This window comes from Corvus kubaryi, unplaced genomic scaffold, assembly GCF_017639235.1.
Source record: "Corvus kubaryi isolate FWS band 111438036 unplaced genomic scaffold, C.kubaryi_AGA036_p1.0 37284, whole genome shotgun sequence".
NCBI classification, from domain to species: Eukaryota; Metazoa; Chordata; class Aves; order Passeriformes; family Corvidae; genus Corvus; species Corvus kubaryi.
In genome coordinates, this window is record NW_024581088.1 from 10409396 (window position 1) to 10432391 (window position 22996).

General features: G+C 42.7%; 1 protein-coding gene across 3 annotated transcripts in view; it reads left to right on the top strand.

Moving 5' to 3' along the window:
• NLK (nemo like kinase) overlaps positions 1-22569 on the top strand; it is a 38222-nt gene extending 15653 nt beyond the window's left edge. For 2 of the 3 annotated variants that reach the window (XM_042026495.1, XM_042026496.1), the window contains exons 3-12: positions 7841-7970; positions 9055-9110; positions 13483-13589; positions 14273-14358; positions 15236-15445; positions 15811-15912; positions 18377-18463; positions 19545-19743; positions 20293-20386; positions 20850-22569. In XM_042026495.1, coding sequence (XP_041882429.1) covers positions 7841-7970; positions 9055-9110; positions 13483-13589; positions 14273-14358; positions 15236-15445; positions 15811-15912; positions 18377-18463; positions 19545-19743; positions 20293-20386; positions 20850-20904 — 1126 coding nt within the window. In that variant the 3' untranslated portion in view covers positions 20905-22569. Of the gene's footprint in view, positions 1-7840; positions 7971-9054; positions 9111-13482; positions 13590-14272; positions 14359-15235; positions 15446-15810; positions 15913-18376; positions 18464-19544; positions 19744-20292; positions 20393-20849 lie in introns of all 3 variants that reach the window. The other variant, XM_042026497.1, reaches the window with a different exon arrangement.
• The last annotated feature ends 427 nt before the right edge of the window (positions 22570-22996 follow it).

Below are 22996 nucleotides of genomic sequence, written 5' to 3' on the forward strand. Positions count from 1 at the left end.
GTGTTAGAAATACTTGGCAATTTGGAGTAACTTACAGGGTTTTTGAAGTGCCTTTGGGTATTTTTTGATTACTTTACAGTATTCCATGGAGTATGTTGAGAAAACCTAATGAAATGCTGAGAATGCACATTGGTAGTAAGTTAATTAAATTGGTTTTTTGTGTAATCTTTTTAAGTAACTTATTTTCTGTTCAGTGCCTTTCCAACACACACAAACTGTTGTTCACATGCAGATTCCTGCATGCAAAACCTACTTTACTTGCCTAAATATTAAGAAATAGCAGGTGGAGTATATTTTTTTATAGGTCCCAGGTGTCTAAAAGTGCAAGAAGTTTTTGCTTTTGTCTGTGAACACCTTCACCCAACTTCCGTCAATCCGTATCAGCCTGCCCATGTCTTCTTGTCAGGTGATCAGTTGTGTGAGTGAGCACTCAAACTCCTGCAGCAGATCCCCAAGGATGGGTGGAACAGGGAACTGTCTGACTTGGCTTCTGTGCCTCAAAGTTAAATCCAAGTGAAATCGAAGTTAAATCCAAGTGAAATCAAAGTTTTGCTCAGTAGTATCTCCTTAGCTATCTTTTTTCAGTTTGCTTTCATATCATATCTCTCAAAATAAAGATTTTTTTTTTTTTTTTTTTTTTTTTACCCACTGTTAATATTTCATTTTAGGATCTTTGAAGTATTGCCAGCTGGAGGCTGCTACAGAGCAATAGTGACCTGAAAATCATTAACAGCACATCCAGCGCTTAAATAGCTCGAAAAATAACAGCTGTTCTTTTTGATAATGTCTTTTAACAATGAAACCTTATTTTTCCATGCTTGTGTGCTAAAAATTCTGCTGTCGCTAACAACTCTGCCTCAGTGTTTCAAATTCTTCTGTGATGCAGCTACTGGGGCTTTTTGTAGGCAATGATTTACTGCAGGTTTTGGGATTTTTTTTAAGTCCCCAAACTGCTGGTGTGAATGGGTGGCCACACGTGTCAGCGTTTGTGTCTCTTGGGCCCTGATGAGTTCCGTGGGGTGAGCAGGTATTTAACGTAGCTCACAGGTAAGGTAACAAGAAATGGTGTGATTTATCTCTGAGCTGGTGGGTGGGTGCAGGATCCTCCTCTGGTCAGTGCCCTTCCTCACTGCCTGGGGAGTCATCCTGGGATTCCGGGTGCTTCCCTGGCTTCTGCTTCTCTTTCAGACCCCGTGGTGCTGTGACTGTCAGGTCTCCTGACCTGCAGTTTTATTCCTCCTTAGTGGGGACAGGCCTTGTGCTGTAAGTTTAGAGCAGCCTTCCAGAGAGCTCTGGTCATTGCAGTAAAGTGAAGAGGACTGAGCGCTGCTCTGCTGTAATATTTTCCTCCTTTTCCTAACGAATCTGTGGGTGGCTTTTCCTTTAAAAATTATAGCTGAAATGACTATGAATATCTCCTTTAAACGAGATTGTATCAGCTTTTGCATCTCTCAGACAATGTGTGTACAGCCAGAGGATAAAACCCATTATAACACCACGCTAATTGCTTGAGTGTGTGCACTAAAACTCTCTTGTTGTGAGAAGTCCAACCAAAACAAAACCTGTCTCCTGATGATCCTGCTCCCATGCTGCTGGAGAGGAGCCCAGGTCACCCTGCTGGCAGGACAGGGTGCAGTGTGGTCTGTGACACACAGCGTGGCCCCCGGCTGCACACACAGGGAGAAGACTCACATGAAATTAAAAAATTGGGGTTCTCAGTCAGGAATCTGGTTATCTACGAAGAGGCTCTGCTGGTTCTCTGCATTCACTGCTGGGGTGAGGCACCTCTAGAGAAACAGTTCATGTGTTACCCGAGAGCCCTCAAAAAGAGATTAATCCCACCTCTGCCTCTCCTTATTCACTTGGCAGAGCCAGTGTGACTGACTGAGATCCTCTCTGACATATGCTTAGGCTGCCATTGTTCCTGAACAAGCGTCTGTCTGTCCTGCCTTTGTCTCGGGGCTGTTCCTGCTCGCTGTGTCACGGTGCCAGCACAGCTGTTCGGGGCCAGCCCGAGCTGCAGCAGCCGCTGCCTGGGTCAGGAGCGCCACACTTGCAGCTTTGGGCTGAAAAACTGACTTTCAGGCTACTAAAGTTAGACAAAACCATTTGGCACTTGAATAATTTAACTTCCATTAGGAGCTGTCGCAGAGCTTTAAGACGCGTTTTATGTGCATTGGTGAACACCAGCGGGTCAGGACAGTGTGCGATATGGACTGCCAGTCTGTGATGGGAGAAAATACTGCTGTCAGTAGGCAAGATCACTGGAGAGCCTGGAGCATCACCTTTGTCCTGTCTCCCTGGTGTTTGAATCTTTGTAATGGTAAATTGCTAAAGCAGCTGCTTTACTTTGCTTAAAAACTCAGCCTGTGTGGATGCATTTCCTTTTTTTCCTTCAATAAGAAATCTGTTGCTAAATCCACATATACATATATTATTTTATTTTATCAAGGATGTCACACTTACGTGCTTTCTTTCCTCACCTCTCCTGCTACCCAACAGTCCACTAAATGTTGTAGATCAGTTTTGTCATATTTTGGTAGGGCTCAGTGCCTGGCAGTGACTCTACAGAGAACAGAGGGACTGGTCTCATGGCCTGTGCCTGTGTGCAAATGTTATGTACCCAATCAAGCATTTCCCAGATAAGAGATTTGATAAGTGCACAGCCTTTCCCTGCCTTTCCACTTCAGTCTTGGGAATCTCCTGGGTTTGTGAACTCTTCTAAGGGATTTTTAATATCATCCAATGCTCAAATATATTTTGAGATATGCCAAGATGTGATTGATTGCGATATCATGTACTGAAAAAGTGGCATATCGGTATCACATGCCCTTGAGTATGGCTGTGCTGTTTATTTTAAAGTGGTATATCAAACATGCCTGGGTGAGCAGCTGAAATGCTTGTGGGACCAGGTCACTTACATTTCTCAGAGGAAGGCTTGCTGGAAAAGCCTATGTAATTAAGAGTCAAGCAACTGAGGAAAAAAGTTCACTGACTAATAAAAACTTGCAGAGTAACCCTATTAAATTCCCCTCCTTCTGGTAAGTCCTGATGTAAATTTATAGATACTCTCTATAAATGTGAAGGAAGGTTTGTTTCTTGATAGAACAAACTCCACCAGCAGTTTCCCACACCACCTCAAGAACATTCTTTCATTATCTTGCTCCGGCATAATAATTGCATGGAGCAGTCACAAACTTGTTTTTCTACCAGTTGAAACTACAGAACAATGTGTATGCCTTGACCTGGATTCAGGGAGAGAAAAAGTCACTGTTGGCATAGATTCCACCTTGAAAATTTGCCATCAACATGGCAGAGAGTTGCTAAAGGCTTATAATGCGTAATTGAAACGGCTGAATGCATGCAAGGATTCTTTGAGATAAGGATTGTCTTTGAAAACATTTTAACTAGAGGTCTGGATTGAGTCATTAATCTCTTCTGTAGTCCTATTACTTTTTAAAATTGTATTATTTCTGGCGTGATTAGCCTGCAATGTAAATACAAGGTGCAGGTTTTGTAAATTATCTTTTTTCTTGATGTGTTTTATGTCAGACTGTTTTAAAAGCTTTTTATGTAGTTCTTATGCATAGCAAGGTATACGTACATTATGTATCATCAGCAAAACAAAAAGGTTTCTGATGGCAGGAGAGTGGCCCTGCTGCACAGGGCACCCACTGCAGTTCAGAGGATGCAGTCCTAGTCCCATGCTGGCCCCAGGGCTGGTCTCGTGCTGTCCCTCACCTGCTGTGATTGTGATCTGCTCCCCAAAACGTCCTTGCCCTTTGCCCCAGCTGTGTGCTGGCCCAGCTCCCCCTCTGTCACTCGAGGGATGGGGGATTGGGATGACTCCACTCAGAGTGAGTGTTCACTGCAGGATCTGCCGGCTCAGGGTCGCTGTTCCAGTGTCATTCCTAAAGGCATGGTTAGAGCTGAACTATCTGCCTTGATACAAGATTTATTAACTTATTTTTTGCCCCATACCTATATATAAATTTTTGCTACGTTATTTTTGGCTCGAATCTTGGTCTCTGATCTCTTTATCCCCAGCTACAGTTGGTGCTTAATAAGTGGACCCTTTGAGGCTTCAGTAGTGCGTTGAAAGCGCAGCGCGGTGCCTGTGCTGAGTGATGGATGGCTCCTGCCTGCTGGGCCCTTTGCTGCGGGATTCACCCGCGCTGGAATGTCCTCACAAAGCAGGGCAGGGAATTGAAATGTGTTCTTCTGAGAGCAGCAGTAAGTAAAGCTGCCTTTCTAGCTGTTCTCTCAATTAGCTCCTAGGAGATTTTCCTGCTTGTCTAGTTTCTCCTGGGGATATGTGACCTGATAGCATATTGCTATAAATAATTATTTTACTAGTGTCAAAGTAGGTACTGTACACAAACACAAAGCAACATTTTCAGCGTCTTTTTTTGGATGCTGTAAATACCAGGTTTTCAGACAGGCTGTTTCCTTTCTTCCTTTCTTGTTTCTGTTCTTTGGAATGCAGGCCTGACAGTTCTGATCTTCAGAACTTGGATTGTTAGTTTTGTGCTGCCCCTTGAAGTGAAAGTGCTGGTGAGTGGTACAGAGCTCCCAACCCAAGGCAGGGAGGTGAGGGGCAGGCTGGCATTGCTGCTGCTCTGGGGGAAAGAGCAGAGGAATTGATTTCCAGATGGATACTGTAGGGGATCATCACTTGTTTGTAAAAGTGGGTTATTTGAAGGAAACTGGCCTTAAATGCAAATGCCACAGCAACCCCATTGAACTCCTTCCTCTATGAGAGACTAGGAAAAGACCCAAACCAATTGTTACTGTATGGAAACATTTGGAAGAGCAGAGCAGCCACGCCAGGCCTGGCATAGCAGAGGCGAACTCCAGCCGCTCTGCACGTGTTGAGCTCTTTTTGGTTTTTAAAAGGGTCCCACAACTTGTAAAAATCAGCATCAGTAAATCTGTGATAGCTATCAACATAGACCAGAGTTCTGTGTTATTTAACTAAAGACAATAGTTTATCAAACCTTTCCCTCTCCCCAGCGAGGCTGCACAACAGCTCTGTCCATGGGAGGAGGGTGAGAATGCACAGGACACTGGTGGTACTTGGAGGTACAAAGTGCCAGCAGTTTCCTCAAGTGAGGCTCAGCAGCAGGAGAGTCTTGGAAATCAGGGAATCTGGGCTCAAATTTTTTGACTCTGCCTTCAGTCAGCAAGACAAAGATGGGCATCCGTTCGTGTTCAGCAACTGCTTTCCTATGCATATAATCTCTTCTAAGATGTTTATTGTAAAATGTTTTCCTTTTTAAAATTTTAATAAATGAATTAGGAAGGGGGTTAGACAAAGTTCAGGCTTAATACCAATAGGAAAAAAAAGTTATGCAGATTGTATTACTGTTCATGTGTAATTAACATTGCTATGAGAACCTTAACTAAGGCAACTGGAAACTGTCTCATGGCTCTCTGCAGAGCAGGTATGAACTTGCTCAACTGTAGATAGTCAACATCCATGTCCCAAAATTTAGTTCCAATCTGAACTGGTTTTGGTGAAAGCTGAATGTTAATTTCTGTGTCTTATGCAACCACCATTTTGTAGAAGAACAGCGCCAGAGAATGAGTCTTCCAAAGCCATCAAAAATCTGATTTTGGTACCTTTTTGCAGTGACCTCCACTTCAAACTTTCTGGTTCTGTATTTTAGCATTTCCCTCAGTTTGGGCAGTGGAAGAGGAGTACTTCTGGTCTTGTAGAATAATTTATCAAGTTTCAGACTTTGCCTAGAAATGTTTTGGGTTACTATTCTAGAACTGAATTCTCTTATTCTAGTTTAATATTTTATTAGAAATTGGGAATGACCATTTTAATCTAGAATTCAATTAAAAGGACGCCTTTTGAGGTCATCTGGTAGTTCTGTGTGGAGGTATGGCACTATCTGAGGAGTATAAGTGAGTGTAGGTTATAGTTCTATTAGCTTGATGTTTAGAGTAATAAAATGAAAATGTTAGCAGTTTTTACATTTCATTTTCTTAGATAGGAACTATGTAAGTAGATGTTTTACAGTAAAAATCAGATGTTTGTTTAAAATATACATTCAAAGCACCCTGTATGGAACATTTAAATAATTTCTGTGGAGTTTGCTTTGACAAGGAGCTGGACACTGAGCAGGGACATCCCCACTGGGGATGATGGGAGCTGCTTTGGGGGACTTCATTATCCTGCTTCATCAGCTCCTGGGCATGGATGACCCTATGCTGGGCAGTTTATGGAATTGTAATATATCAAAACCACCTAAAATTTCAAAGCTGATTCTGATATCCTGAGGAATTGCTTGTCACTGTGCACAAGATGGGTTATTCCTCTGTGACTAACCAGAGCGGTGCCTTTCTGGTGTGGTAGGACTCTGATTTGGAAGCTGATTGCTATAGATACAGCCTAAATTTACAAGCAGAGATGAGAAAGCTGCGTGTCTGTGGTGTTCAGACTCTGCCTCTGCTGGGTCCTACAGCCACGGGCCAGCCCCAAATGTGCCAAATGGTGATGAATAGCACCTTGCTTTGCAGGTGTCCCCGAGGTCCCCCATGCCATGTGTGGAGCTGTGTGAGCAGAGCATCTGCTGGAGCTCTGCAGTTCTCCTGCCCTTTCTTGCCTCTTTAGGCAAGAGGAAAAAGTCCTGGAGAAAATAGGAAATACATCATGGATTAGAAGACCTTCTCAGATTCTTTACAGCTGTTTTTCTCACCACAGAAAGAGTGTGATACCACCGTTCCCAAGTTCCCCTTTGCCCCTTGTTTAAAATACAAATGTGCAGGGCTGTTAACAGGTGTCTGGCCGAGGTGTTGGGACTGACTTTGGATTGGTTGAACTGGTTTGTATTTTGAAATCAGATGTGGTACTTGGGAGTGAGGTAGATATCTGAACACTCCAGTCTAATTTTTTATTTAGATATTTAAAACATGGACCTGAGACAGAAGAAGCTGCCTTGCATGTCTGCTGTAGTCACGTGAGAGAGAAGAGCCAGCAATTTTTTAAGGACAAATGTAGTTATCAGGGTGCATGGCTGGATGCAGATTCTTATGTGGGTTTGACACTGCACTGAGATTGAAGTTATTTTGGTCATCCCAGTAAAAATATGCATAAACTCTGTTCTGTAGTGAGGTTTGAGAAATTCACCTTAAAAACTGGGATTGGGAATTGAGGCACCATAATCTCCGTGCTCTAGTTTTATGGTTCTCATTATAAAATTCTATTTTCAGAATCCAATTATTTTAAATTAAAATACTCGCCATGTGCAAAGCACCTTATAATTCCTGAGCTACTATACTTGCATTCCGTAAGCTATGTGGGAGAAAAGCCAGTATGACACCCATTTTACATTTGTGGACACTTAGATACTGTGTGCTGTTGCTTCTCCAGATGTGAAGTGATTTGGGGGTAGACCAATAAATAGTCTTACACTTGCCAGTGTTCTGTCAGAACAGGATTATTAAATCTTTTGCCCTCTTAGGAGAGGAAGAAGTGAGCAATAGACCTGATAAAATCCGGGTAACTGAGAAAGTGTTTTAATGAGGTATTTTTGGGAGGTGAAGGAGATGTTTATCCTGACATCCACTCCAGGTGTTGATGTCAGGATGAGCTCGGTGTGTGGCACTGCTGGGCCTGGGGCGTGTGCTCCATCCAAGGAATGTCACATTCGTGTGACACAGGCTCTGCAGGACAGTGCTCAATGCCCTCACATTAATGCTTTTTTCCCTAGAAATGTCTTCACCTTGTTTTGAGTCACTGAGTTGAGAATGATAAACTTTGAAATTCTTTTCTTCTTTACAAAAACTGTCTAACAGGAGTATGTGATGTTCTCAATCTTTTGTTCTGTAGGTCAGTAACAGATCCACGAGATGGAAAGAGAGTTGCACTCAAAAAGATGCCCAACGTCTTCCAAAATTTGGTCTCTTGTAAAAGGGTCTTCCGGGAGTTGAAGATGTTGTGTTTTTTTAAGCATGACAATGTAAGTAAATTCAAAGTAATTTTGAAATCTTAGGGAAAACCTAAATGTAAAATGGAGCTCTCTGTAACAGAATTGTGTTTTCTTTTAAGCTACAGAATATCTAAAATGCTTTAAGAGCTCTCTAATTTTACAGTGATCAGATTTTCTGGAAACTCAGATTTTACTGTTACAAACACTATAAAAATGAAACTGTCAAGAATCTAAGGATATTCATAATTTCCCTTCCAAAGTGTTTGCAAACAGACAATCAGTACACGTCTGCCCAGTCTTATTTCAGGCTTTAGATAAATGTCAGGCTGCACAGAGCTGTGTCAGCTGGACACTGTTCCTTCTGAGCTGTTCTGTACTCCATGGTCCTGTCCCGTTTGTTGGTCCTCTCCCAAACCTGCTTTAGGTAAAATCAGTCAGCTTAAGTTAAAACATTTAAATGCTATTTGGGTTGACCCATGAAGTCTGAAGTGCATCTGAAGTTTGGGTGCTTCACCCAAATGTTGTGAACATTCCTAGGATAGGATCCAAATGACTACACCAAGAAGTATCTTTTTCTGTGAGAGGATGTGAATTCTCTGCTGCTGCTTTTCTACGTTTTGGCTTTTTTAACCTTTTCTACCTTTTGCTTTTTCTACCACTGAGCTGCTTATTCAGAATGGGAACAACTTTGGGGTATGCAATTCCCATGTGGAAGCAGTGAATCACAAAACTCTGAAAGACTAAAGGCAGAACAAAGTGTAGTATCTTCTGCTTTTATATTTCTTTGCTGGAAGTACTTCTTTCAAAGACTTTATGATTATATATATTGTAAAGAAACCACTTTTTATTGGATAGATAAATTTGTGCTTTCAAACTAGTACTCAAACAGCTGGAAAAAATTTCTTGAGTTAGAAAAGAGAGAGACACTGAATGTACAGAATACCTGACATGGTGGGTTATTAAATTTACATACCTAGTGAGACAGAACATTGGTCTGTCTGTGGGGTAGAATAAAATGAAGCCATGTAAGAAATGTGCAGTCTGACTGTCTTTTTGAAAGGGATTTGTTTTTGTTTGACTGGAATAGGCCTTGACCTTGTGTGGTGTTTCCTAGGTACTCTCTGCCCTCGACATCCTCCAGCCTCCACACATTGACTATTTTGAAGAAATGTATCCTAAATATAAAAATAGAACATCTTAATTGAGGTAGGTGTGATTTTCATTGGCTTAGAAACTGCCGGTATTTGGTGTAATCTATGAAACGGAACTACAAAAACCTCGAGCCTGTATGGGGACAGTTTTATTTCAAGAAGTGAACCTGCAGGATCCAGAACTCTGAGGTGATGTTGGAGGTGGGATGGTGTGGGACTGAACCCTGAAGCTTTGACTCCATGCAAGCCAGTATGTGCAGGGCATGTGGGATTTACCAGCAGGCCCTGCTGCTGCTCATGGGGATTCCCCCAGAATGTTGTTTTGAAAACTATGTCCAGTAATTAATCTCCTTTCAGTTATTAGTACTTTAAAATACTTTGTGGTGGTTTCAGAGAATTCTACCTTCACAGGCTTTGAAACCCTGACTTGTCAGGGAGGTAGTGGACTGGCAGGGCTGTGGCTTTCCTTGGCCATCTCCAACCCAGTCAAGAACACATTTCCCAGAGCTGTGTCCCACATTTTTGCTGTGTCACTGATGCACAGGTACAAGCTGCCTATGGGGAACTGTATTCTAACAGTGAATTTGAGTGAAGAACTTGACATGAGAATGTCGTGTTTTGGTTTGGTTTCTTTTTCCAAACTTGGCTTGGGCTGTCTTCTCTTTGTAAAGTAGGGAATTTCTGCTTTTTGAAGTACTGAAAAGTGAATCCCTGTTCTGGGAGGGCTCTGACTCTCATGGGAAGAGAAGTTCTCTACCACTCCTGTGGTTAGACTTGGGCAGGTTGGGTTTCGTTACTGGTAGGTCTTAGCTGCTCTTTTGTATGACCCACTTTACAATTAATGGGTGGGAAATTGTCATTATTTTTAGATAACCTGAACTTTTGAAATATGGTTTGATCTATTTATATAATACCTGGAATTGATTGAAGAAAGTAGGTGTAATTGGCATGGTGATTTTAACCAAAGTACAGCACAATTTGCTGGTGGAGAAGCACATTATTTGATTGAAAATGTTGCTGTGCTGTACTGGGGCTTTTTCATATAAATTTAGGTAAAGCTTTAAAATTTCGCTTTGCTATTTCTTTCACATGAAGAGCATATAAGTAGTCTTCAAAAACTGGATTTTGGTTATGTGCACTAGTTCAATGCCCTCATTTAGAACAAGTCATACGAGTTACAAATCAGATCTAGGTTAAGGATTACTCTTTCCATGTAATTGTACAATCAAGAATATTTAAATGGGATAAGCTTATTTTTATGAGCTTAGCTACTGCCAAGTTTTGAATATAAAACCAAAATGTTCGTTTCCTTCATGGCTAACTGACTTTAAGTCATTCTGAGTAGTGTTCTATAGGGCTGTCTTTTTTTATATTTGTGTTAATTTCTTTACTCTAACATTGGTAATAGAAGACTGTTGCTCTGTGTAGTCTTCTCTCTCCTTTCTTTGGAAATAATTACAATTACGTGCACTTAGGACCCTTAAATTCCTTAAAAGAATGAATTAGTAAATGTTCGGATTTATATACCTATTTTTAATTGCATGTGTTTCTGCTTGCTGTAGTGTAAGGAGAACTTACTAGAGATTGGTTTGAAGATCAGGTAAAAATGTTCCATATTTGGGGGGTGTAGCTGTCAAAACTTCTTTTGTTGATCCACTAGCAGAGTTCCTGAAGATACCATAGGGTTGTTCCATTTTACAGTAGGACATATTGAACAGTGATAAAAGTGTAAAGGGCTGGAGTTGGTACTGAATGATTTCCTTTGTTCTTTCCAAAGAGTTGTAGTGCCCTTTTTGGGGAAAGAAATGTAATAAAAGAATGACTAAAATGATATGAATGATGTGTTGCAAATGAGCTGGTAGAGTTCATTTCAATTATTCAGTGTTTCGTAGGTACCAGCAGGAATTACAGAGTGTATTTTTTAAAGAGAACTAATTATAAAACCACCTTAAAATTTAATGATAAATTAAAAGATTTCTTAGGAAACTGGTGATGAATAAAGGAATTTTAACCTAGTGAGATTTTTGTTTTAGAATGAAAATTCCTTACAAACACTCAGATTGAGTTATAATTTTAATTAGTAGGTTTTTGGCTGAAAATCTTTGTGGCCATTTTGAATCTTACAGGTATTGAAATTTTTGCCAATATCACCTTAGTGCAAAAATGAATCATTGATAGCTCTTTTTTCCAGTTACAAAACCTTCCACAGTTGATTGTAATACTGAATTTCGCAACTGCAGATCCACGGATGTTCTCCTTTAAGAACTATCCAAAGTTTCTGTAGTAGCTTTTCAAAAACTTTGCCCATTCAAGTGAATATCAGAAGCAGCTGAGAAGTCACCACTTTTATCAGGCAGTTATAGGTCTGGGAAAGATTTGAACAGCAGTAAAAGCAAAGGTGTGCAGTAGATTTCACAAAGAGGTGGAAGAAGTGTTTTCTGATGGATTATGGGGCAGATCCCTATAGGGTGGAGGAGGGTGAAGAGGAGCAAGGTGAGATGGGTTGCTGCAGGCAGTGAGAGCGTCAGTGACAGCCCTGCTGCTTCCAGCAGCCTGTGCTCACCCTTGGAGAGGGTTTTCCTTCAAGTCGTCACTGCGGTGAGTTCCTCCGGGCCAGCACCCACACCAGCTGGGCAGGGACTGCCAGGGTTAGTCCTGAGGCCGTAGAACTGGGCTTTGAGGGATGCAAAGACCAAATAAAGAACGGTCCAAGCCACGATGGGAGTGCCACATCACCAAGGGTACTTCATCCCTTTCTAACATTTTTCTGTCGCTTTATGAAATTTACCAACTCAGCAGGTCCCAGCCAGCAGAGCAAGTCAAGTTCTTTTGTGCCACGCATTTGCTTTGATAATTACTCTGAAGCAAATTGGTACATTTGTAGTTCTAATTTTATACAGCTACTTAACTAATTACTGCTGTCAGGAGCAATTTTTCTCTGGTAGTAGCTCTGGGTAGCGGCGTGTTCAGCGCCAGCGGCCGCCCCACAGCCAGGGCCTGGTGGCTCCACTTCAGAAAGCAAACTGCAAATACCTGTGTGAGGAGGGGACTGAAATCCCTCGGGTTTGGGGCGTTTGTTTTGCTGAATGTCCCCAGCAGTGGCTGGTGCAGTCGGGGTCCCAGGCAGGAGGAGAGGCCCGTTTGTCACAGCAGAACATCCGCGGGCGCTGCTCCCGCTCCTCTTTAGAGCCCTCATTAAATTATCCAGAGACAATAATCAGATCGCTGCTGCTGGGGTTAATGGCACCTCTGAGCCCTGTCAAGAGCTTTATTTAATGCGCCCCAGACCTGGAGTGGTGCAGGTGCCATTTCAGGCCCTCATTTAATTTAAGCTGCTTTAGTTGGCATGGCAACTAGTTGAGACATCTGGGAGACATTATGCTTGGGATTGAGATTTAGGAGGATTTGTGGCGTAGCAAAACAAAAATCTTATCATAATAAAGTGCAGAGTAATGCTTTTGGGTTTTTAAAAATATTTTGCCTTAAATTGAATGTAAAGATTTGTTGCAGGTATAAGGTAAACCACAAATTTTAAAAGTCTGGTATAAATATTTAAAAGGGTCTTTGCTAAAGGAAAAGAAAAATTAGAGGACTACAAATTATGGTGCTGCAGGGTTGGGTTTTTTCTTTATGAATTCTTTATGAATGCAATTTTAATATTTTTTTTCCTCAAAAAGTTGGAAATATTTAATTTATAAAATGAGTTTTTGTGTGGTGTTCTGTTGGCAGATGAACCCTTTGGCCAACAGGGATTTGGCTGGAGAGGGTTTGTAGAGCAACAGATGAAAGCAGAGCATTGACTGGGTAGAGACGAAAGAAAATGAGCATTCAATACCTGGCTGTATCAGTTAACATGGGGCAAATGTGTTTTACCTCCTTCAGCCACAAATGTGATAATAGCAGAGATTTTGTTTCAAATGTGACTGCTAAACGAAGGTTTTAAAGCAGTAATGTTTTTTAATAATGCCTGTAGTGCCCGCAGGACTTATTGTGATGGTTTCTGTGTGTGTTGCTCTTGGCCCACACCCAGGACATTGGCGTGATGGTCTCCATCCCTGGGTGAAGGTGTGCAGCCTGCCACCCTACTTCACTGCTTTTGAAACCCCTGAACACACAGAGTCCCCTCTGGGACCCACCTCCCCTCGGTCTCAGCTGTAATTTGCCTTGCAGTAACTTTGTACAACTACCTTAATGCAAACTGTAATGGACTAATTTGTTTTCTTTCACAAGCCGTTTTTTATTTTCATTCCTGTAAGAATTAGACCTCTGAAGCAGCTTTCTTCTCTTTAACTCAATAGTTCTGACCTGTAAGAGCTCAAATAAGTAGGAGTTAGTGAATGTTTCAAGAGATTTTGTGCCTGTTCTGCTTTTCCTTAACCAATGAACTGAAGATATGTTGTCACTGAGTTGATGCAGAGTGACCTCCATAAGATTATCGTCTCTCCTCAGCCACTCAGCTCGGATCATGTCAAAGTTTTTCTTTACCAGATTTTAAGAGGTAATTTTTCTTCTTCTAAATTTAATGAAAATTATGTAGTAGAAATACATTTTTTCTTTTTCTTATTGTTTATTCTCAAGACATCCTCATCTTGAATAAGCTTCCTGTAGGAACTTATTTTAATTTCATATTTGAATAAATACCAAGCATGAATTCTTGTAACTACAAGAGCATGGCACCCCTGCTGCCTTAAAGCTTTGTCAGGGAAAGAAAAGTCATGTTTTTAGGATTGAGGAAGAGAAAGGACACCTAGAACTGAGCCGATGGGTAAATGTGTGTAACTATACCCACTTAAGCTAAAAATTGTTACTGAAAAACAGAGCAGTAAGAGGTATCTGAAAATTCCAGTGTGGGGATTGCAGAGTATCCATGCCATAATCAGGGAGATGATGTTTTGCTTTTGATTTGTTGTTTGTTGGATTTTTGGAGGGAGTGAGGTGTGTTTTTTTAAAAAGGCTGCTTGAATTCCTTTTTCTGCCTATTTTATATACTCCAAAATTTTACCCTGTCATTAAGTGACTGAGTGTGCACCAGTGACTGGGAGTTACTCATATAAAAACTGAGGCACAGGCAAAGTCTTTGCTGATCAGGACTTGCCAGACCTTCCAGGAAAATGTTGTCAGCCTTAAACTTCTTTTAAAAGGAAAAAAAAAAAATTATTTTAAATTCCTTTACTATTTCAGGTCTGAAATATCTACATTCTGCTGGCATTCTACATCGAGACATTAAACCAGGGAATCTACTCGTGAACAGCAACTGTGTCCTTAAGGTGCTACTTACATTTATTGAAGATGTTCTTGTGTTTATGTTGTTAATTTTTAAATGAAAGACATTCAGTGTGAGCACTTTCCCTGAAAGTCCATGTAATTGGAAAAAAAACCCTACAGATTCTTTAAAGAGTAGAAATGAAGCAAATATCTGCCTTTCCCCTTTTCTCCCTGCCTCTCCCCACATCTCTGAAAGCAAGAGAGAGACAATTCCTGAGTTTGACTTGGGTGGGATCTCCTGTGCCTGGGAGGGCAGGGGGTTCTCAGGGTGCCTCAGTGTCCCTGTGCTCCTCAGGGGACGATGACACCAAATGCCCAAGACACTTCCATTGACCTTGGGTATATGGAATTTTGGAGGACTGAGGAGTGTTGTACAGCTGTGCCAAACTCAGAAATTCAGTGTTGTTTACAGGGATTTGCTAAGAATTCTAATTGGGAAAGTTTGGTCTCTTTTCTTAACCCTTCTGTTTCAAGACATTTTTAACAATTCTCCAAGCCCAAATGAGTAGAGCCGAATCTTTAATATTTTGAGACATGTCATGAGCAAATGAAGTTTGTTTGAGTTTAAATATTCTGTACCCAGAGGTTGGGTTTTTTGTAGTGCAAAGCTTTTTAATCTTTCAGATTATAAATATTGTAATGCCAACTTAAAATGTACTGTGATTTCAAATCAAATTATAGGAAGTTTAAATGGCTGTGGAACAAAGTAACATAATTTCCTCCTCTCCCCTCTCCCCTGGCTTATGCAGTTACAGCAGATTATCTGATGTATTTAAATGCTGGTTGGGGATTCCCTGCCTCATTCCCAGAAGGCTGCCTATTTGAAATGCAGAAAGTGTTTTGGTTATTTTAATTTTTTTATTTACCTTCTCAATTTAGATTTGTGATTTTGGATTGGCCAGGGTGGAAGAATTAGACGAATCCCGGCACATGACTCAGGAAGTTGTCACTCAGTATTACCGCGCTCCGGAGATCCTGATGGGCAGCCGGCACTACAGCAATGCCATCGACATCTGGTCTGTTGGCTGCATCTTTGCAGAGTTGCTTGGGCGAAGGATATTGTTCCAGGCACAGAGTCCCATCCAGCAGGTATCCTCACCTTTCCCTTCCAGTGCCTCCCCCTGCACCCGCTCCTGGAGCCAGTGGGGCTGGTGCACCTCAGGGGAGACATGGAGGGGCTGGAGCGTGTCCAGGGCAGGGAATGGGGCTGGGAAGGGGCTGGAGCCCCAGGAACAGCTGAGGGAGCTGGGAAAGGGGCTCAGCCTGGAGCAAAGGAGGCTCAGGGAGGACCTTCTCCTCTCCACAATTCCCTGACAGGAGGGTGCAGCTGCAGGGGCCTGGGCTCTGCTCCCATGGAACAGGGACAGGCTGTTCCATGGTGTTAGCTCGGGAATTTGCTGCCACAGTGGAGTGCATCCCCATGTCTGAGCTGTGTCCGTGTGTCTGTCGTGCAGCTGGATCTGATCACAGACCTGCTGGGCACGCCGTCGCTGGAGGCGATGAGGACGGCTTGTGAAGGCGCCAAGGCACACATACTCAGGGGTCCTCATAAACAGGTACAGCCAGGGGCTGGCTCCGGCCACCCAGCCCCACCAGGCAGGGTGTCCTCTGGGCAGGACTCAGGGTTTCACATCTTGATCGAATTCTCATGGCCTGTTGGTTAAAAATACTCGGCTTGGATGTTCAGTCCCAGAGCTGTCTGTGCCTGTGAACTGGGCTGGGTTGACCAGAGGTGGTTGTGGTGCTCAGGGACGTGGGGTGATGGTGTGGTGAGTCCAACTGCTGTGGAGACAAGGGGGCTTTTCACTAGGCAGGGGCATTTCTGGCTTCTGCTTTGGGGATATTGTTTGACTTGATGACACAGGTGAAAGTCTCCCTTTCTGGGGCAGCAGTGTTTTGATGGCTGTTTTGAATGAAGATGTTAAATTCAAGTGTTAGTACTGGCAAGAGACATAAATGAAAATTGACAGTATAATTCAGAAAGCCCTGGAGGGCTGCTGCACTGCCAGGATCAGGAGTGCTAGAGGTGGAATTGACCCACTGCCCAGAGCCAAGGGCAGAACCTCCAGCACCCCAAGCTCAGAGGGTCCCTGCACACCTGAGCTTGGACCTGAGCTGCTCAGGAAGGCCCAACAAGAGGTTGAAAGGTGAGATACAGCATTCAACACAACTGGAGTAAAAGTTAGTTTTAAAAAAAGCACCAAACCAAAGGAAAAAGGGAGGATGGTGTCATTGTGCTGACTGGGCAGTAAAAAGGGTAAATGCAATATGGTGTTGATGGATACAAAGAAATGCTTGTGCAGGCATCTCTAGTGCAGGGATAAGGCTCCGTGGCCCTCCAATGGGGTCATTTTTATGATTGCTAACAAAATTAACAAAATCATTGGCCTGTACATGCTCCAGTAGTTAAGTTTGCATCATTATTTTCTGCATGTTGAAGTAATTTCTCACGTCTGCTCACTACAATAGTAGTTACCATAGAAATGAGCATTGCCTGTATATTCTGCATTATTATTGACATGTGGGAGTTCTGCCTCCCTGGGACTTTGGATCCACTACATAAAGTTGTCTCTGTTCCATTTCATGACAGAATTTTTTTATTTGAGCATTAATAATAGGATTTCCTTCAGACTTTCTCTACCAGTCTTAAGTCAAGTGTGTTTTTCTGCTATCTTGTGCTAGAAGAGTTGTGACTCCTAAACTCAGTGTCTTACGACCCACAGGATGGTGGGAATCCTAAAAAGCGAGTGAGGTGAAATGGTATAAAAAGTTTCCACTACATATTTAATGCCCTGTAGCCACAAAGTTGTAAGAAATACACTCGTAGAGTTGGTTCTGTGTCTGTTGGGGAAAACAATGTTCATTTTCTGTGGAGTGCCATGGGAGCTGGTGTGCTCGTTGCAGCTTAGATCTGGGGGATACAGAGCATCCAGGTGATAAATGATATTTTTGTTTTCAACGCAAAGCACACCTCATGTTTGAATGCAAATTCCTGGCTTTTCATATTCTGAAATTGAGCTTTTACTGGTTATAAATGGTTAAATGTTACTGGTTTCTTAATTAGACTAATAGGGAGAGAAATCCAAGTTAGAAACAGGCGATTACTTTGTCACACCAACTATTTTTACTCACCGTAGGTGAGTGCAGTGGGAGGGAGGGGTGAGGCATTTTGCTGCTCTGTGTAAAAATAGATTAATGCGAGAAGTTTCTGATTAAACCCCCCCCACCACTGTGTGCTGGCAAAATGGGTATTTACATACTCTGTAGACTTCTTTGTCAGTTTGGTATTTAAAGGTTCAAGGGAACTGTGTCCCTGGCAGCCCCACCGTGAGTGAGCCATCCCCATTCCTGCTGACCCCCTTCCCAAAGGAAAACGTGTGGAGTCCATCCCCTGCCTGTGATCCCTGTGCCGTGGGAGAGCGAGCCAGGAGGAGGAGAGTTACCAAACATTGCAGCTTTATATTCCATAGGCTGCCCTGAGAAACCAAGGCTGGGAAGTGCTCAAGGCTCTGTGTGGTAGTTCAGGGTTAACTTCGACTGATGTCACTGTGGAGGTGTAATTCTTATTTATACTGGGAAATTTACAGCAACTGTGACATCCAGTACAGTCCTTCTGTCACTGTCAGTCAGCTGTGGATTGCCTGGGCAAGGAAAAGCAAAGTAATCCATAATTTGGGAGTGATTGAGATTAAAAAATGAACTACTGGAAATGATGGAGTTAATCAAACCCCTGAGCAGCTGGGAGTGGTGTCTGTATAGAAAAATACATAAATAAAAGCAGGTTTTTCTAGGGATTACACCTGAACCAAGGGAAACAGGGAACAATTAGACCTTTATTACAGTTGCTGAATTTTGTAATGGTGATTATTGTTGGGCTGGAAAGTGTTAGGTACCACTTGCCCCCTGTAACAAGGAGTTTGTCCTTGGTGACTGCGGAATAGCGCGTGCGGTAACAGGGTTTTCTTGCTGATGGATCTGACAGGACACTCTGTGCTTCTCTTCCTCCCATTCCCCCTACAGCCATCCCTTCCTGTCCTATATACACTCTCCAGTCAAGCTACACATGAAGCAGTTCATCTCCTTTGCAGGATGTTGGTCTTTGATCCAGTAAGTAGCACTGAGAATCACCTCTAATACTTCTGGTTTGCACAGTTTTTGTTGTCTGGTGCTTAAATAAGTGTTGGAAGTCAAGGACTGCTTTAACTGGTTTCCTTCTACATGGCATTGCGGTACTTTTGGTCCATAAAAAATGTAAAAATATCATGTAATTGGCCAATTAGCTCCCCCTGGAATGGGGGTTTCATGTTTCAAACCGAGTGGTCCTGGGAAGGAAGCTCCAGCAGTGGGAAGGATGAGGCTGTGCATGACTCATGCTCTTTTCCGAGCTGGGTGTAGGTAGCAGAACATCAGCTACTTTGATGCAGTTCTAATTAGGGACACGGGGGTGTTCCTGGTCTTGCAGCACACAAAAAATTCCTCCTGCTTCCCCCGTCACAGAACAGGATCATTTTTCCACTGAGCGTCTGTTTTTCTAATAAAAATGTGCTGCTGTGGATTTTGGATTTCGTTTCTTGGGACACTGTAGAGAATTATCACGAGAAAATCTGGTATTGGAATTGATAATCTTAATTATTTCATTCCCACAGAACCCCCCCCAACATTGCAAATGTAAAACAGAGTGACTGCAGTGCAAAGGAGGAGGCTGGGGATTGATGAAGCATTTAGAAGCACTGCCTTTGGAGTGTATTTTTTTAAACCTTAAAATCGCTTTGCTGAGCAGAACCATGGAAATGTTGAACCATAACTTCCACATGAAAAAAAATAATTAAAGTTTTCCATTCTGACTCCCTCAGCATTTACAATGCTGTTATTCCCTGCTTGTTTTGATTTATTGTAGGAGTCATAATTGTAAGGTCATCTGGAGAAAAGTGTTGAAAAACGTGTTCCTAAAAGCCGTATTATCAGCGTTTGCCATGGTGGCTGTGAGCAGGGAGGTCGGTGCCACCCAGCCAGGCTGGTTTGTGAGCCTCAGCTCCCCTCTAGTGGCAGCTCGGCAGTGCCTGACACGAACCCCTCCTTTAGCACGATTATGGGTTTGTAAAACAACTGAGGATCAATCGATGAGTAGTTTCAATAGCTCTGAAAATACCCTAACTCCTGTTCTCTTCCCTTTCCATGCTGTTGCCAGTCCAAAAGGATATCTGCTAAGGATGCCTTAGCTCACCCCTACCTGGACGAGGGGCGGTTGCGGTACCACACCTGTATGTGTAAATGTTGTTTCTCCACATCGACTGGCAGAGTTTATACCAGTGATTTCGAACCCATCACTAATCCCAAATTCGATGACACTTTTGAGAAGAACCTCAGTTCTGTTCGGCAGGTTAAAGGTGAGCAGGAGTTAACCTTGCACGTGCAGTTATCCCCCTGCTTCACCCTGCAGCAGGGGGGACTTGGGATGGAGTTGGGATTTGTGCTCTGGATCCACACAGTGACCCCAGTGTTGGTTTCTTTCAGGTGTTTTTTCATAGTAGACACTGGAAATAATTTCTTTTCAGTAAAAGAGCGGAATTGTAAGTGTTCTGAGATAAGGCAGTGGCACAGGCATGAGCTGACCTGCAGAAGTCTGTGGGTTTCAAACCTCACCTGGTGCCCTGTTCCTCATCCTTTTGCTGAAGGATGGCACTGGGGGAAGGGGAAGTCGCTCTGTGGCCTTTTGGGACTGTGAGGTGTGACCTCCACAGCTGTCGTGCAGAAAGGGACAGCAGCAGGCAGGAGCTGAAGCTGAGCAGTCAGATTTAGGGGAGCTGGAGCTCTTTTATCCTCACTAAAATGTTCTCTCAGTAAGGGAAGTTCTATTTCCCTCCAATTTACATTGCATTTTACTGAAGCCAGAAGTGTTAATGCTGTGGTGTTTTGTATTTTTCTCCTGTGTACAGAAATAATTCATCAGTTCATTTTGGAACAGCAGAAAGGAAACAGAGTGCCTCTCTGCATCAACCCTCAGTCTGCTGCTTTTAAGAGCTTTATTAGGTAACTGTATGTAATCACATCTGATATTAATTCTCATTTATTAGTAGTACAGAATTCACACATCCAAAATGTTTTGGTTTTTCATTTCCTGAGAGTAGGAAAGGCCCATAGATAAAACCCTTGTGAACTGTTTTTATGAATTCTTCTAGAATTTAAGTAAAATGTGCAAAAGTTGCATGTTTTTGTGCAAAAGAACAGAAGTCAGACCGAAACTGAAACTGGGAAGGTTGCCAAGTTGAGTTTTGGTTGTAGAACTGCACTGTAAAGGTGTTGGAAGGAGTGACTGAGGGGTGATTAGTGCAGTGCAGTATTTGCTGTCAGCGCTGGTGGCTGTTGGCCTGGCAGGCTCGGGTTGGGTTTGGGGTTTGGCTGTCCCCGGGGCGTTTGGTGCCACCTGAGCAGTGAGGTTGTGGCCCACGAGCCCCTGCAAGTGAGCACTGATGTCTGTGTCCCCTGGCTGCAGCTCCACGGTCGCCCAGCCCTCCGAGATGCCGCCGTCGCCGCTGGTGTGGGAGTGACCGGAGCACCACGTACTACTGAAGATGTAATGTAGCTTTCCACTGGAGTCTGGGATTTGCAATTCTGGAGGTTAATCATGCTTGTACTGTAATTTTACTAATGAAGTTTTAAATTAACAACCACTACTTGTACAATATGAATAATATTTAGAAATGTACTAGACTTTTAATCTTGTAAAGTGGTTGTGCTTTTAGAAGAAAATATTTTACCCAGAGTTGCACGTGTTTTATGAATTCTAGTGCAGCTGTGATGGCTCAGCTCAGAACAAACAGAATTGAACCAAATTCGGGGAGGTTTTTTGGTTTTTTGGGTTTTTTTTCCTTTTTTTCTTTTTTTTTTTAATTGAAGTGAGATTGTACAAACAGATAGACGTACATTTTGATATTGAGCCATTCCTGAAGATTTTGGGTTTTCTAAAACTAAGGAATACAGAAAACTTGACTGCGACCAATCATGAAGTCCCTTTGGGTGACTGTGGCCACAGGAAGTGGCCACATCCCCTGATGCCCAACCCTATAAATAGCTTCTCACTAGAGCTGTGATGGTGATGTGTGCTGTTCTAAAATCAAATGTTGTGAGTAGAGAGAATGAGTTTGTGACTAGGAGAGACTAAACTTCTGTTTCCTTACCCAGTATAAATATATATATATATTTAATCTATTTTTATTAGAAGTTTTTCTGCTCTTTCTTACATAAAACCCCCCAGCATGCATCTTCTATGTGTGTAAATAATTCCATTTATGGGCTAATTTCAGAGATCCCTGACATCATTGCTGTATAGAGAGAAACTAGCTTGCACATTTTAGGTCTGTGAAATTTTGTGAGAACTTTTTCCTGCACTGGACAGTTGAGAGAAAAAAAAAAAAAGAAAAGGACAAAAAAAAGCACATAGGGAATTCTGTTAATTGTGTTCGTGTCTTTAGGCAAAGCTGTGGAAGTCTTGAAATGTCACAGTAGTAAATAACTTTTATTACTTTTTGGCTAATTCTTTTTCTGTTGGAACACTGAATTCTGTGCATATGTATATATGAACACAAATTGAAGGCCTCTACCTCCTGGAGTATACAACTTGGTTTGTTTACCTCCACATGATTTTTTTTTTTTTAAGTTCAGTGTGGAGACTTGAAACTTGAATGTCCCTTCCAACTTTTGTATTTAAAACAAGACTAGAAAATTGAAGACTGTTTTTCACCTGTACAAAGGAATATTAAAAGGTGGTCTTAAAATTTGAGCCTTGGTCTGGAGAGAAACCGTGGTGTTTGTTATGGACAATTAACTGTTAAAGTTATTGTAAGTTATCTGTATTTAGCAGAGTATTTTCAACAAGAGTGATCTGAGCTGGAATTGGAGACTATTAGTAAGTTATGTTTGGAAGTTTTAACTTCAATGAAGTAATTATTTGCTGTGAAAGAGACAAACATTGAATAACTGAACAAAGATGGTGCAATATCTTTGTTTTTTATGAGGCTCCTGAGAATAAAACCAACTGAAGCATTTCAATTCACTTGAATGAGAAACGTGTTTAATTATCGAGCCCCAGAAGACACTGGTATGAAAGGTAAAATCTCAGAGGTTGGTCAGTTAATGTGGCACACTTGCTGGTCACTTTGTAAAATGTAGATTTGGAGTACAGTGGTGAAAACATTAAATGTGACATTTGAAAACGCGGTGGTGGCGTCGTTCTTTGCTGCCCGGTCTCCCCGGGCTGTTCGCTCTTTGTCCCGTTTCCCGTTCTGCTCTCGGCTATAACGGGACGGGTCCTGCAGCGGTGCCCGTGGTCAGCGGGGACCGCGAGCGCTCGGTCCTGACCCTGCTCGGTGACGGGGAACCGGAGCCCTGCTCGGTGACGGGGAACCGGAGCCTGCAGGGCCGGGCTGGGCTGGGACGGGACGCGGGCAGCGTTTGAGCTCTGGAGCTCAGCATCGCCGCGGCCGAGGAAGAAATGGGTTCGGCTCTAGCGACAAGAGGCTGGCCCCGGGCTGGCGGGGGCGCGACTGCCGGGAACAGGGGGAGGAACGGGGAAAGGGGAAGGGACGGGGAAAGCCATGGGCTGCCCGCGTCCCGTCCCAGCCCAGCCCGGCCCTGCAGGCT